General features: G+C 41.1%; 1 protein-coding gene across 2 annotated transcripts; it reads right to left on the bottom strand.

Moving 5' to 3' along the window:
* Positions 1–5,834: 5,834 nt before the first annotated feature.
* CZH9orf40 (chromosome Z C9orf40 homolog) lies at positions 5,835–15,905 on the bottom strand. 2 transcript variants are annotated; one of them, XM_054003683.1, is made up of 2 exons: positions 15,201–15,905; positions 5,835–8,883 (listed from the first exon to the last, which is right to left on the bottom strand). In XM_054003683.1, the coding sequence occupies exons 1-2, from the start codon at positions 15,573–15,575 to the stop codon at positions 8,725–8,727; spliced, it is 534 nt and encodes a 177-aa protein (XP_053859658.1). In that variant the 5' UTR covers positions 15,576–15,905; the 3' UTR covers positions 5,835–8,724. The 2 variants fall into 2 exon arrangements, with proteins under 2 accessions (XP_053859658.1, XP_053859659.1); XM_054003684.1 differs by lacking the exon at positions 5,835–8,883 and adding an exon at positions 13,753–14,983.
* Between the last annotated feature and the right edge of the window lie 73 nt (positions 15,906–15,978).

The raw sequence follows: 15,978 nt of genomic DNA, 5'->3' as shown, positions 1-15,978 counted from the left end.
TAAATATTGTTTTACTATGCAGATTCTGAACTACAACAGAACAGAATTTTCTACTTGGGTCTTGGCCTTACACACACATACAGTGTGTGATGGTAACCTCCTGGAGTGAGCTTAAGTCAAGCTTTATTACTTATTTCACAGGATGCATATATACAATGATGGTTCTGGATCTGATCATAGTAAATCTTCCCTCCTGCTGCCCAGTGCATACTGATATCAGAAACTGATCTGTCAACAAAGGAGAACATTACTTCCCTCATCACAAATAGATTTTTTTTATTATTATTAAATGATGATAGAACCCAAACAGGCATATAAATGTCAATCATTTACTTGTTCACAAGATAAATGTGCTTCAACAGGAGACAAGGAAGATAATTTTGAATATTGAATTACACAGATACAGGATGTTTTCTTTTTTAGGCATATCACCCATGCAACAAGTAGTTATTAATATCTGAGTATGACTCAAAATCCCTGAACATAGTTCTGACGTTGTATTAATGAAGAATTATTTGAAGTCAATTGGACAGTCTGCAGAACTTACTCTGTGAGAAAAATTGTTTTTATAACTTTACAGTTTCTAGTTGCCAGGAATGTAGTGAGGTAAGTTTTGTCAAATTGATGGTCACAATCACAAATAACCAAACATAATTCTCCTGGAATGCATTCTGAAATACCCTTGGTATAGACCCAAAGAAGAAAATGTGATAGAATGGTTTAATCCTGTTACAATCACAAATAGTTTCTGTGCTTGCAGTGATGGTCCCATGGAAACCAGTATACTGCTTCCTACAGCAGGACATCACAGTCCAGAATGAAGAAACAATATTTCACATGGTCTCTAGTCTCTGTTACTAAATTTTCTTAACAGAAAATTAGTAGGAAAATTAGTGGAGGCATTCTAAGAGGCCTTGGTGTAGAAGTGTGTTTTGCAGCTTTAAGGTGTAGTAACCTCCATCTCATGTGAATAAATGCTTTATAGTTCTAGAGGAGCACAATGTACCTTTGCAGGACAACAATTATAGATCCATAGAATCATTTAGATTAGAAAAGACCTTTAAGATCAACCAACCATTAACCTAGCATTGCAAAGTCCACCACTAAACAATGTCATTAAGTGCTACATCTACACATCTTTTGAATACCTCCAGGGATGGTGACTCTATTGCTTCTCTGAGCAGCCTGTCCTAATGCTTGGCAGCCCTTCTAGTGACAAAAGTTACCCTAATATGCAATCTAAGCCTCCCTGGCACAAGTTGAAGCTATTTCCTCTTGTCTTATCTTGTTACTTGGGACAGAACTCCAACATCTGCTTCACTACAACCTTCTTTCAGGTAATGAAAAACACAAGGAAGATGCAGTATCAAAGGATAACATTTTGGTTTTTATCTCAACATTCAATGACTCCTCAGATGGTATGTATAGCCAAAGAGTATCACCTTCAAAATTTTCCAAGTTTCTGGGGAGCCTTTATTGACACAATTCCTACTTCTAAGAATAAGCAGTCTTGAAGGTTTTGCAGAATAGTCCTCAGGGAACATCGCCTCTCCTCTATTTGCTCTCTCATTCATTGTATCCCTCAGAGTAGTCAACAGATTTTTCAAAAGTATCACCTTTCAGAGTACTCCTAGAAGGTAATATTTCTGTCTGTCTTAGCTTCCTGGACTGTGTCAAATTACAGGCATATGGATTGTTCAATGACATCTCCTCCAGACATTACCCCATTCTCAAATCCTCATTTTAAAACAATTTTCAAAATCTGTATTTTGCTTTTCCACCTGTTTTTTCATACTAGGCACAAGCTGGGGTTGGTACTGGGCTGATACTCTTCAACATCTTATTGGTGACATGGACACTGGGAGCAAGAGTACCTCAGCACGTTTGTCAATGACACCAAGATGAGTTGTGAGGTCAAACACAATGGAGGGAAGGGATGCCATCCAGAGGGACCGTGACAGGCTTGAGAGGCGAGCCAATGCAAACCTCATAAAGTTCAACAAACCTAAGTGCAAGGTCCTACACCTTGCTCAGGGCAATCCTAGACACACCCACAGGCTGGACAGAGAAGTTATTGAGAGCAGCCCTGAGGACAAAGACTTGGGGGTGATAGTTGATGAAAAACTCAACATGGTCTAGCAGTGTGCACTTGCAGCCCAGAAAGCCAAATGCGTTCCAGGCTACATCCAAAGGAGTGTGGCCAGTAGATTAAAGGAGGTGATTCTGCCCCTCTGCTCTGCTCTTGTGTGACCCATCTGGAGTCACCAACCCTGTGTACAATTCTGGTGTCCCCAGCATAAGAAGGACATGGAACTGTTGGAGCAAGTCCAGAGGAGGGCCATGAGGTTGGTTAGAGAACTGGAACATGTCCACTACAAAGACAGGCTGAGAAAGTTGAGACTGTGCAGCCTGGAGAAGAGACCTCATAGCAATCTTCCAGTATGTGAAAGGGACCTGCAGGGAAGCTGGAGATGTCCCAGCCCTGGCAGTGTTTTAGGCTAGGTTGGATAAGGCCTTGAGCAACCTGGTCTAGTGGGAGGTGTCCCTTTCCATGGCAGCAAGGATTGGAACTAGATTTTAAATCTGCTCAAAATTATTTTAAGGCCCTTCAAAACCCTTAACATTCTATTTTTATGGTATAGTTCTCATAGGGACGATACAGAAGTTAGAATTGGGAAGACAGAGGTTTATGTTAGTATTCATATTCAAAGATGTGCCAAAGCAAATGCCTTGAGCTTTGGAGGAGACTTCATGCTTAAGACTGAAAAAAGAGCCTTATCCACATGACTGATCTCTTTAATTTGAACTGAAAATTATTTACCTAAAAATCAACTATTCCAAAACAAAAGAAACAAAAATTTTAAAAAACTTATCTAAAAATCTAATACCTGAAAATCAAGGGTTAAACAGTGATGAATGTACATGGAGCAGCACACTTCGCTTAGGAAGAAGGAAATCTCTGTCCTTTAGTGACCTATTGCTGCAGGCAAGAGGAAAACCTGAATTTACTGAGATATCTGTGAAGTACACTGAGCACACCCATTCTCAGAGTGGAATATAAGACTTAAAGCAATGCCAGATAATACAGTGCAAGAAGATGGGCAGTTCTATAGTGAATAATATTGTTTATTATCTGTGCCAGTCATCCAAAGGCCAAAGATACATCCATGTTCATGTGACATGTGTGTTTAATAACAGCTGACTGCTCTGCAGGCAAGGAAGAAACACTTGACTGTTGGCTTTCACAGGCTACCCTAGCAATTGTGGGGTCTGGGCAAGGGTTCCCCATCGCGTACAGCCTGATGGCCAAGCCATGGCAGAAAAGGCAGGGAACCATTTGAATTCACCTGTACCTGGCCTGCAGGGTATGGCTCAAGTACCCTCTGTTGAAGGCAGCAGGCAGTTATCAGTAGATGCTAGTGTCAGCTAGGCAGAGCACTGTTATGACAACTATTGCTTTAAATAGTGTTTTGAGTAGCTAACCCATACTATGTAATCAAAATTCTGATTATGTAATCAGAAACAAAATAAGTTGGTTGTTTTTTGTTTGGTTGTTTTGTGGGTTTTTTTGGTGTTTGTTTTGTTTGTTTGTTTTTTTTGTTTTTGTTTTTGTTTTTTTTGTGTGTGTTTTTTTTTTTTATTTTATTCCAGGAATTAAAAGAAACTGAAAGCAATTTCCATACTCTATAAGTTAAAGCATCAAAAGAAAATAACTAGCATGTAGTATCAGGCTTCAGATAGAGGTATTTGACACTTTGAGTAGATCCCATACAATTTATTATTATGTTTCAATTTAGGTAGAAAAGCATCTCTGTACTACTCAAATGAAAGATGATACAAAATTCACCTGGGCAAGAGAACAATGAATGGCTCATTTCCATTCACAGCTTTGCATGAAAGGCTTTTCTCTAGCTTAAACTCCACTGCAGATAGTACAATGCTATTTTTGTTTAATTTTCTCAGCCTTATACTTGGTAAATAATTTGATTAGTCATATACCAATCCAAATATGAACTACAAGCATTCACATAAGGAAAGTGGAAAAAATGCAATGCTTAGCAAGTCCATATCCCTTCTTTCAAAAGTTCATTACTGTAAAATAAGACAAAACAAAAGCAGGAAAACAATCATCCACCATAATATTTTTGAAAACAAAGTAAACACACAAACAAAAATTTAGTTTGCCTCCATCTGGCTTTCACATTTTTCTCCCTGGGAATGGTAACATACCACTATTTTTCCTTCAGTAGGGGAAAATGTTATTATCTGTATGACTTTAAGAGAAGAAAGAACAATATTTTTTTAAGTCCTTAGAAGTGACTAAGAAGTCATGAATACAAGAATACTTCACCAAGAATATTAAAAACATAAACTACTACTGACTACAACTATTACTTTCAAATGCAACAGTAATTAAAATATACTGTTAAAATATACCATACATCACAATCAAATTCTCTAATACAAAAAGCATGAAGTAGGAATTTTAATCAGGAAATAGGAAAATTAGTATCTCCCTTCTCTAATTTTCTTCATATCCTGCAAATAGTTACCTATATACAAACATTTAAATACTAACTAAATAAAGTTAGTTTCTTTTGAATTAGCACTTACCTTTCTCTTCCTTATATTAGACACTTCCTTACCTTAGACATTTCAAGTAGCATTCAGCCACCAACATGTTGGTGGTTTCCATCCAACATGCAATCTGATAAAGCTTGTTCCCCAGTCCTAAATAAAGGAAACTGTGATACAAAGTAGTGACAACAAAATCCCATGTATTAAATTGATAATTGGGTTTGTTTGGCTGCTTTTTGGTTTTTTTGGGGGATGAGGAGATTTGGAGAGAATTAAGAGAATCAAAGCTCCTTGACACAACGTTTTTACTCTAATTATGCTGAAAACCTTGTGTCACCTTATGAACAGGGGCTTGTGAGTTGATCTGTCCTTATTTATGCATAAAGTAAGGAAATGATTAGCATTCATGATGTCACTGCTTGAATTTTCAGTAGCAGTCTGGAATAAAAGTACACCCAAAACATTTTCCAGATTCATGGTAACTTGCTGTGAATGTGTATTGCCACCTAGAGTGTCTAAGTTATAACTGTAGGCATGGAAGTAATTAAGCCAGCCCAGGCATATCAGTTATTATGAAATGCTCCTTTGATCACAAGTTTTGCTGCAGGAAACAGTGAGTCTGTGCAGTCTAACTCCTCTTCCCACAGTTGTGGTCAGAGGCTTTCAAAAAAGAATACATTAATTTCCCCAAATGAATCTCCTGTTCTGGTTAGAACATACTGGCAGATGCTGGATAGTAATTATCTTTAATTTCACCTGTTAATATATACATTTCCACACTTTTATATTCTGTATGAAGGACCCTATATATTTTCCAAGTCCCTATATACAAGCATGCTTTTTAAAAATCCATTAAATTCCTGGCCAACAGGAAAAAAATCAACCAGCAACTGTCAAAACAGTGAGAAACCTATTACATTTAGTTGATACCATATTCAAATTACTGTAATGTTGCTGTGCTGAAGATGGAGCTGATACTGAAAATATTCTTGTCATTGATCTGCTGGCCAACTATACCTGCACTCACAGGCTGAGTTACTTCATGATCAGCTACCTTCCATCCTCCACTTTTTTTCCCCTTTCTTTCTACCACAGTCTACTTACCAACACATGTTAATTTATGCAGCCTGTTTTTCACAGTATTTCTTCACTGTCCTGATCTGGACTGAGCTTTAATCTCCTCCCGGAGGCTTATCTATCTTAGGAACCATAAACATAGTGCAGGCCTTCAATAAACACAAATCAGACAATCTAAAACAGTTTAGAATAATGCAACAGATTTATTAAAGTTGGTCATGCTACTTTGCTGTTTAAATCTGCTTTGGAACATATTTAACTCCCATATCTGACTTACTATTATGCCTGTACCCTTACTGTGCAACTTGCTGATGCAGCAACTGATCAACCCGGTGGTGTCTAGGTGTGGTTACCCCTTACAAGTTCTTAAGCTTGTAACACTGGTTTTTCCTTTTAGAGAAAAGTATTTTAGAGAATACCAAACTCCCACTTAACTATAGAAAATATAAATTAATTTTTTATTCTGAAATTTAAAACCATTCCAAAGTAAAAGTGTCAGTCAGTATGCAGCTACCAGATTGCTTTGATGTGTGATGGCATTTCTTTATCTAAAAACATTATATTAAAACATTTCTTTATCTTAAAACATTTTCTTTTCATTGGATGCTAATGTATATGCAAATTAAAACTTCTAAGCTTACATAGAGTTTATATGCAGCTTTTGAATGAAAAGCCTCTAGAAAAATGGGGTTAGAAGTCAAGACCAGCAATTTGGTAGTTCAGTGTCATATGGCATCTGGAGACACCAGACACTGAGAAATCCAAGTTATCATGCCTTTTGTCAGCTCTAATGCAAAATTTATGTATTTGTCATCACTCCCCGTTACTGCCCCAGCCTTTTGTATAACCCAGACTCTCAAGAGTAATTTCAAATAGTTTTCCAAGGCTTTTAAATTTACCTCTATTTGCAAAGAGATGAATGGAAAAAATGAATCAGCTCAGGAAACATTCTAAAAGTAGCCATAACATTCCAGCCTGCAACAGAGTCCACAACTGGAACAAATTATGAGGAAAGTGCTTGCCGACAGCACAATTGCAAATGAAGTAAACATATGGCTTACAGCACACTGCAAGCTTAATTTGTTGTAAAGGACCTATTTATCTGATTATGGGATAGATCAAACATGTATTCGAAAGACCATAATAAAACATCTTCTGTCCCATGAACAGAGTGGAATGACAGATTTTAGTAATAAAATGCAGGCTATTGCTAGGATGTATCTACTGTGAGTGAGGCATCAAGCAGATTTTAAGTGAGCAGTGTGTTGCAAAGATACTAGCTAATAATGTAAAATACTGGATCTTGAGAACACTGGATGGTCTGAAATTATTATAAAACTCACAGGAACGCATGTACTATATAGGGTCAAAACGTGGATCATATAACCAATTCAAACACTTCAACAAATTAATAGATCTATTTTTTTCCACTAATTTATTTTGGTTATAGTAAACATGAAATAGCAGTTTTATAGCCTTCTTGCCAGAAAAGGAGTTTGTTTTTTAGAAAAATTTCAAAGTACCTCCTAAGACAAGTTGGTGTATTTGGACTTAAACAAAATGTTAAAACTGTCTGAGAAAAATACATATTGTCCAAATATGTATCCAACTAATCTGATAGAAAGCAGAAGGATATCCAAAGAGGCACCTTGAACTGCTTAAGTCCCTAAGCCACCCCCTTTCTTCAGAAAGTATTCAGAGATCTCAACAAGCTAAATGAAGAAGCAACAAATACAGATACCTAGGCAGCACAAATTCCAGAAAGTTTCCAAGTGTTTACCAAGGAAGCTGACAAGATCACTATTTTAAGCAAAAAGACCTAATAAATCAATAAATATACAGAAGCAGCAATCTTATGAAATCAAGTCAAGAACTTCACATAGTAATAGTGCCAAAGTTTTCAGATACACACAGGCAAAACTTTATTGTCCTTTAAAAAACACAGTATTAGAAAAAAAATAAAATTCAAAAGTTGCCTTTTCCAATAGTGATTACAGAAAAAAAACAATGTTTTCTATCTTTAAAGACAAATCGTATTCCAAAATGTAAGTCTTCCCATACAACTTCAGTCTATTATTAAAGATGTCTTTCTAATTGTACTTCAATTTGTAAATAAATTGCAAATCACAAACATTAAGTTCATAATTCACAGCAAAAAAATACTATTAGAATGAGCTTCTGCAAAAACTTTCTGCAAGATTCACAGTCTCTGCAAAAACTACACCTCATTCAGTATAGTTTGAAAGAGTGTGTGTGGTCATTTTATATTGCACTAACTTTCCTTGACATATCTGCCCAAACTTGTCATTCAGATGCTATCTACTAGTTCAGAGCAACTTCAAAAAGACTAAGAATAGCAATAACTTTAGAATGAACCAAAAACATAAAAAACTGGGTGCCCACTGCTGTCCGTAATGTGAAAAAGAGAAGGTGAAAAAACTTTTTCTCAATGAGAATGTGAAACCTTTCAGAACAGCAGCAGCTTTCAGCAGAAAGTAGCCCCCTTTCCTTCCCCTTCCCTGCCCCACTTGGTTTCTGGTTTGCATAGAAAAGGGAATGCTTTGTCCAATTTTGATGGACTCTTATTTTTTGGTTTAGCTATTATACAGAAAAAAAAAAAAAAAAAACACATTAGAAATCACTAGAGCTTGTGTGCTTTATGATAAATTCACACATTAAATATTTCACTTTCACGTACCACATAATTTTTGTTCAGGACAGACAAAATGATTTTGCATTTCCTTTTTAACATGTAACATATCCCCATTTCTTTTAATTGCATCCCAAAGTATAGTTTTCTATATTCTTCTTTTAGTCTGCCTCCATGTCTTCAAGTATTCTTGCTACACTGTTGGCTTCTCCTTACTACCCACCTTCAGACAGCTTCCTGTTAAGTACCCAATACCGTTTATCCCATCCACTAAGGCAACTCAGATTTGCTTTTGAAGACTACCACAACAGTTTCTCCAAGACCATATAAGCAGGCTTATTATTCACCCAAGGAACAAAACCCAAATCTCAATGGAAACAAGTTTCCTGGGAGTAGACGCACAGCTATGAAACAACTGATCAGGTTTCCATTTCAGTCTCTGCAGTATCAGTCCTTGCAGCAGTTTTAGCACTCAATGGAGTCTCTTCATCTAGGTTCTGAATATCAGACAAATCAATAGCAGGCAGTGGTGGTCTCCAGTACAGGAATGAGTTATATTGACAGAATTCTTCTTCTTGCTTTGAAAAGAGACAAATAAACAAAAAGTTAACAAAACATTAATGTGTATATCAGCAGCAGAAAATAAGAAAAATAGATTTTTTATATGAGAAACTGAATCTAGGAAGAGTTACTCAGCTATTTCATATTAACAACTATTTTATGATTCTTAACTAGATCATGATTTACTTCTGCCTTTTTTAATATTCTTGCAAAGAATTATGTAACAGCTTCCATAATTCCATAAATTTCTTCAGCTTACGATTTTTGCACAGAAAAAAAGGTGCAAAACTTGTGCAATTACTGGACTTTCCATACAAAAACGGCTCACTGCTTTTTCTTCTCATAATAGTATAAAATTTTCATGCACATTTAGAAACTGGTATTCAAAAGAATGTATTTAGCTACTTAACAGCAACTCAGAGGGATGATACATACAGGATAAATAGAGCATTTTATAGTATTTAAACAACATTCTATTTTTTCTTTTCTGTATTCAAATTTTGTATTCAAGAGAGGAAAGCTTAGGAATCACAGAATATTCTGAGCTGCAAGGGACCTCAAGGATCAGCAAGTGCAGCTCTTAAAGGAATTGCCCATATGGGGAGGAAACCCACAACCTTGGCATTATGAACACAATGCTCCAAAATATCTAAATAGATAGTATCTCAAAAAACCTTGGAGAAACAAACACATCCTCATCTACTAATTTAATATGGCAGCACAATTTTATTTTTTTTTTTTAATGTCTATGAGAAAGTGCACTGCCTGTTTATAAACATGTCACAGTTATCAACAGTGGCCAAGCTGTACATGTTTCTAGGGACATGATATATCTAGGAAGAGGAATGAAATAAGTCATTCCTTAGGTCATGAGCATGTATTTTCTTCTGGTATATAAAAACAGTGTATGCTGACACAAACCTAAAATAATGCATTTCCATGTTATATTGGATTTGCATTTTTCCTAACATACAATTCAGATTTTTAAATACTTTACTTCACTGTCTCAGCTGTAACAGACGTTGAACAGAAGTATTTTAAACAAATAAAATGTAATTGTTTTGGTATTTCTGAGATACCAAAGTGCAGCCTGTAGGGGGTCAAAGCACCACCGCAATCCACACTGTGACTAACTCAACTTCAATGGGCCTTTACACTGTGGTTCTTGAAAATATTAATTACTTGTCTGTTGGTTTTGCAACAGAATAAAAAAAAACAGTAGTGAATACTATCCCTACACCTTCTCAAATACTGAAAAATTATGCTTTCTCCACTCTTCCCAAAAGAGAGAAGTACATAAAATTACCATACCTCTCATTTAAAGAACACATTTTTCTATTTTTTACCACACAGACCTCTCCTGAACTACAATCTGTTGTACTAAGAGACATCTTCCTGCTGCAAAACCTCTGCATGATTTAAAACCTATAATAATTAAGAGAGGATGAAAGGTGTAGACATTTCATAGCAGTAAGATGGCTCCTTGCCTATAGAATACTACTAATGTGAATTTCCTCATTGAGAAAGTTTGTCTTAGAAAATATTAAAGAACAAAAGTTCCCATTAACTGAGACCAAAACCAATTAAATGACACCATGACACAGGAACAAAAGGTTTGATTATACTGAAACTGGAAGAAAGGCAAAATAAAAGTAGTCGCCCATTCTTGTAAACTGGAAGTTTTGTACAGCACAGCATTAACAATAATTGACAAGTGTGGAAAGGATGATTTTCCAGTCTGTATTGCAAGTAGGCCAGCATCACTCACACAGAACTGTGCAGGGCAGGTGGCTAACAAATTCTTTGAAAAAAATCTCAGGCAGTGCAGTTTCAGAAACTGTCAACTACTTTTACAAATTCTCCCCTGCATTATTTGAACTTCCCTGACATTTTAGTAATTTTTTTAAAAAAACCGAGAACTAAGTACTTAAAATCAGAACCCTGATGCTTTGTATGCATAAAGTAAATGACAACACCCTCAGTTCAAAATTATTAGAGTCTAAGAGTTCATAAACACATACTCAATTTTGGACTAAGACTACATGCAAAATTACTCTCAAAAGCTTTCAGGTTTACAGATCAGCAATACTGCAGTGTGAAAATGGAAAAAAAAAAAAGCACAAAAGACAGGCACAAGTGCTAAACATTCATACCTAGAAGGCAAAATAAAACAACAAATATTCACCTTCAACTAAGTAAGTTTCCGAGCATCACCATGCCAGTCCTGTAGCCACCCCTCTGTCCACTCCTGAGAGTTCTGTGTCTGTTACCCCATCCCTGCATTCCCTATTCGTCCTGGAACCCTGTACACACCCGTCGTGTCCCCATTGGTTGCCGCAGTCTACATCACTCTCCCGTTGCCTGTTCCCATTGGGCGGGAGGGTTTCTGCCCCCGTCGGCCCGCCCCCTATAAAATCCCATGTGCCCTCGGTCCCGTCGCCATTTTGTCCATGTGGCGCTAGGGAGCGGCCACGGTTCTCCATCGCAGCTCCACGCGACAATAAAAGCTCTCCAGCCAACTGCGTGGACAGACTGGACATTCCTTCGCCTCTTTGTCTTGTCCCAGCGGCGGCCACAGAGCGCGGCCAGCCCCACCCCAATGCGCGGAACGCCACAGTGCCCGGGGCCACTCAGCAGCCCCGGTCCCGCCAAGAAACAGCGCCCTAGCCGGACTCTGCAGAGCTGCCCGGGACCGGGGAAAACAACGCACCACCACAGGTGCCATTGTCTTCCCAAAATGGAGGGTGGGCGCATGAGGGGGCGGCTTCTTCCCATAATCCTTTTCTCCCCTTTGTTCCCTTCATCCCTGCCTTTGACCCAACCCCCTCCTGCTTTCCTGTGGGTGTGGGCACCGCCCCCTCGGGAGATCAGATCACTCCCCCACCCACTGTTCCCCCTTGTGTGGGCATTCCCTCCAGTCCTTTACATGTTCTCCCAGTTTCGTCATCAGCTCCACCCTCTCCCTCTCTGCCCCGCTGCCTCAGGAAGGGGGCAGCCCCTGTCCTGTCCCCCGCGCCCTGCCTCCACATTCCCATGGTACCCGGAGATCCGGGGGGCAGGGAAGAAGGGGGAGGGAGGAGCAGGAGCAGGTTTCTGAGCCTTCTGCAGATTCCACGGATCAGGTCAAAGTGGCAGTTGAGAGGCATGTAGAAGGATCAGAGGTCCAAGACAAGCTTGTCCCAGAAACAACATCCATGAATGCTGAAATACAGCTCAAGATAAAAGAGATCCCAGAAAAGCCCAGAAACCACATGGTTGCCTTGGCTGCTGTGCCTCCAAAGAACGTTGTTCGGAGGCAGTCTCCATCAGAACACCAATGCTTCCACTGTGATCGGAAGGGACATTTTGTAATCCAATGTCCATTTTTGAGGAGGGCACCCCCAGGGACAGCGAGGGGGGGGGGGGGGCAGGGGGAAGGGGGACCCCACTATCCAAAAAAACTGAAACGGGAGTGCAAATCTGCCTCGCGTGAGGATAGAAATGAGGCAGGCCACAGCACCTCAAGGGGACCTGTGATCTATCAAGTAGTGCAGGTGGTGAGTCACAACATCAGAGCGCCTGTGAGTGCAACAGATGACCCCACCAAGCGGGGTCGCATCAAACCGCAGGCACTGCAAGGAGAAAAAGGATTCTGTATCTCTTTAAAAAATGTTTTTGCCCCAAAGCCAAAGAAAAATCCCCTCAGCTACCCCAGTCCGTTTATGTTCCCAATCCATGTGTTTGTAATAAATTGTTGTCCCAGTTCCCCTATCCCCAAATACCCGAAGAAGAACCAGCCCCAGCATCATTGCAGCAAGCCCTCTCCATCTGCAAAGGGCAGCCATCACAGCAGCAGAAGAAAACACCACGAGCAGAAGCTGAGTGAAGAAGCGACCACACGAGCAGCGAACAAGTCCAAATAGCCATCCTTTTTTATACATTAAAAAACAGGGATATGTTGCATCTCGGGTTTGGGTAATCCCAGATTAGGGGTTCTGATATATGTTAGCCGGTTCGGTGTGCTCCTGTGTACCCCCATGTTCTCCCCGTGGTGGTCCACTCCGGGTCACTCACCATTGGAGCATCACCATGCCAGTCCTGTAGCCACCCCTCTGTCCACTCCTGAGAGTTCTGTGTCTGTTACCCCATCCCTGCATTCCCTATTCGTCCTGGAACCCTGTACACACCCGTCGTGTCCCCATTGGTTGCCGCAGTCTACATCACTCTCCCGTTGCCTGTTCCCATTGGGCGGGAGGGTTTCTGCCCCCGTCGGCCCGCCCCCTATAAAATCCCATGTGCCCTCGGTCCCGTCGCCATTTTGTCCATGTGGCGCTAGGGAGCGGCCACGGTTCTCCATCGCAGCTCCACGCGACAATAAAAGCTCTCCAGCCAACTGCGTGGACAGACTGGACATTCCTTCACCTCTTTGTCTTGTCCCAGCGGCGGCCACAGAGCGCGGCCAGCCCCACCCCAATGCGCGGAACGCCACAGTGCCCGGGGCCACTCAGCAGCCCCGGTCCCGCCAAGAAACAGCGCCCTAGCCGGACTCTGCAGAGCTGCCCGGGACCGGGGAAAACAATGCACCACCACAGGTTTTGAGTAGAAATTCTATCAAGGTAGGCAACAAGGTAGGCAAGCTCAGACATACAAAAGCTCCATTTCTATAGACTAAGTTGCATAATATTTAAGGAGTTCGTTTTCCAACTCTAGTTGCAAAAGTGTACTTTGAATTAAAATAATCTTTCTTCTCTGGCCAACTGCAGTATGATGCTTTAAACTAACCAAAACACTGTGAAATTAACAGCATCCTGATCATACTTATTAATGTAATGAAATACACAAGCCATAAACAGCAAAGAATAATACCAACCTAGAGGTTGTATTTTCAGAAAGGTTTAAACATCATAATCAGAAATATAATTATAAAACATTTAAAATATACAGGTGGGACACACAAAAACTGGAAGAATTATCTCTAGCCTGAAGTGTTAATCAAGCTTTATTTTAAAACTAAAACATTTTTTATACAATATTGTGCTGAGAGAAACAACCTGTTAAAAATACAAACCTAGAAAAATATTTTATATAGAGAACCAATCTTTACTGTGTGGAAATTCAAAGGGCTTGTGGCCTTCCAATCACTGCTAAAGCTTAGAAAATTATGCCAAGTAACACCAAGAGTAAGTATACCTGTGACAGGAGTCAAAACTGTTCCACAGAGGTTTGTTCTATTTGTTTAATTACTACACTTATGAATATATGTGTTCTGTCTTCAAAAATAAAATAAAATATATGCTTGTGTTTAAAATGGCTGTATAATATTCATATGACATAGAATTTTTTCTGAATTTCTTCCTGCCTTAATTTTACCACCCATCATCAATAAAACCCACTAACAAATCAATCAACCAAGAAAACACAAAAAGCCAGAGCATGAAAAATAAAAGGCACTGTTTTCTTTAAAGATTGTATGTGGGTGTTATACTGTGCGAGGCCTCAAATTATTGAAATGAAAGTCCTCAACTGTCTGTCAAAGCCCATCTAACCTGATCAGACTTTCTGCCACTTCTGTATCACTGAGTCTAATAGTCTTTCAAGATCCAGCTGGGAGGAAAAGTTAGTTTAACATGTAGCAAACGTCTGTGTTTGAAATGTGTGAAATCTGATCACAATCTGCTTTGGTTGTGCGGGGCTTTTGGTTTGTTTTTTTTAATTACAATTTTCTTCATATGTACCAAATTTTGCTGAACTACTGTGTAAAATGCAGTCAAGGTCAGGAAGAAAAATGTATATTGTTCAAAGTTAACCAGAAAACTCGTTTCAATATACTCTAATCATTATGACACTGATGCCCCTCCTCAGACCACTGCCTCCGCTAAATATTTAGGTTAAACATGTTTTAGGTTTAGCTCTGGCATTGCTATTAAATGTCAAAACACGAAGTTTAGGAAGCTGACGCTGTAGCGAGCCTAGCCCTCACCCTCACACAACACAGGCAACACCAGAATAACCTCGGCAACCTTCCCCCACACTGCTGGACAGGGATGAAGCTGAGCATAACCTCAGGTAAGGTGGACAAGCTGTTTCATGGCACGGAGCGGGGAACGAACCGGTAAAGCTGCATGATACTTCTCTTACCTCGAGGAATACAAAAGTAAAAGGAGCTTTAAGATGCCCGCGGCCAGGAGGCGCAGATGGGACTGGCCGGCACCGAGCGCCCCGCCGTGCCCGGCGAAGGCCCGCCAGCACCCCCAGCGGACACCCGCGTCCTGCAGACACGCTTCAGCCGTTACCGGCACCGCCCCCCACTTCCCTCCCCACGGACGAGCGAAGCGGGCCCGTTCCGCACAGCTACCTCGGCGGTGGCGGCGGCGGCCCGCTCTTTGCCCCGGCCGCCCGCGCGTCCCTCCGCCGCCGGCGCGTCCTGGGGCGCTACAGTCCCGCCGCGCCGCCGCCGCCCGCCGCCCGCGTCCCCCGGCTGCGCACGGGGGGCGCCGGGCCCGAGCCGCTTTCCCGGCGGCGCCTCCGCCTCCTCCAGCGGGCGCTTGAGCGCGGCCGGGGCCGCGCAGCTCGGTTCTGCCCGGGGACGCCGCTCGCCCGCGCGGGGCAGCGCTGGGTCCCGCAGCGGCCGCTTCGCGGGCACGTGGCACATCAGCGGCTCCGCGCGCCGCTTGGCCATGACGGCCGCGCGCCGGCGGATCCGCGGAGCTCGTGTGCCCCGCCGGCGCATGCGCGGTGGGAGCGCGCCGCAGCGCGCATGAGCGTTACAGGCGGCCCCGCCGCCGGGGGGCAGAGCTGTCCACCGCACTGCCTCACGGGAGGAACGGGCGGTAAGCGCCCTCGCAGCCGGAGCCTCAGCCGGCCGAGAAGGATGGAGCCGAACACGCGAGACCTCAAGCCTTACCGCACTCTCTTACTATCCAAAAAACCCGCTCCATTACTGTGAAAATTGCCAATCACTTTCACTTGTTTTAAAATTTTAAAAGTTTTTATAACTTCTATTAAATAGTAGTAAAAATTAGAGCAATAAGAATTTGGACAATCAGAGTTAGGACAATAAAGGACAGTAAAAAGAAAATTACGGACATCCGGGTGTCTGGCACTCTGCCATATATGAGAAAATGGCTACTCAA

Source organism: Vidua macroura, chromosome Z (assembly GCF_024509145.1).
Source record: "Vidua macroura isolate BioBank_ID:100142 chromosome Z, ASM2450914v1, whole genome shotgun sequence".
Lineage (NCBI taxonomy): Eukaryota > Metazoa > Chordata > Aves > Passeriformes > Viduidae > Vidua > Vidua macroura.
Note: the sequence above shows the minus strand (reverse complement) of the source record. Positions and strands in the feature narration are given on the sequence as shown.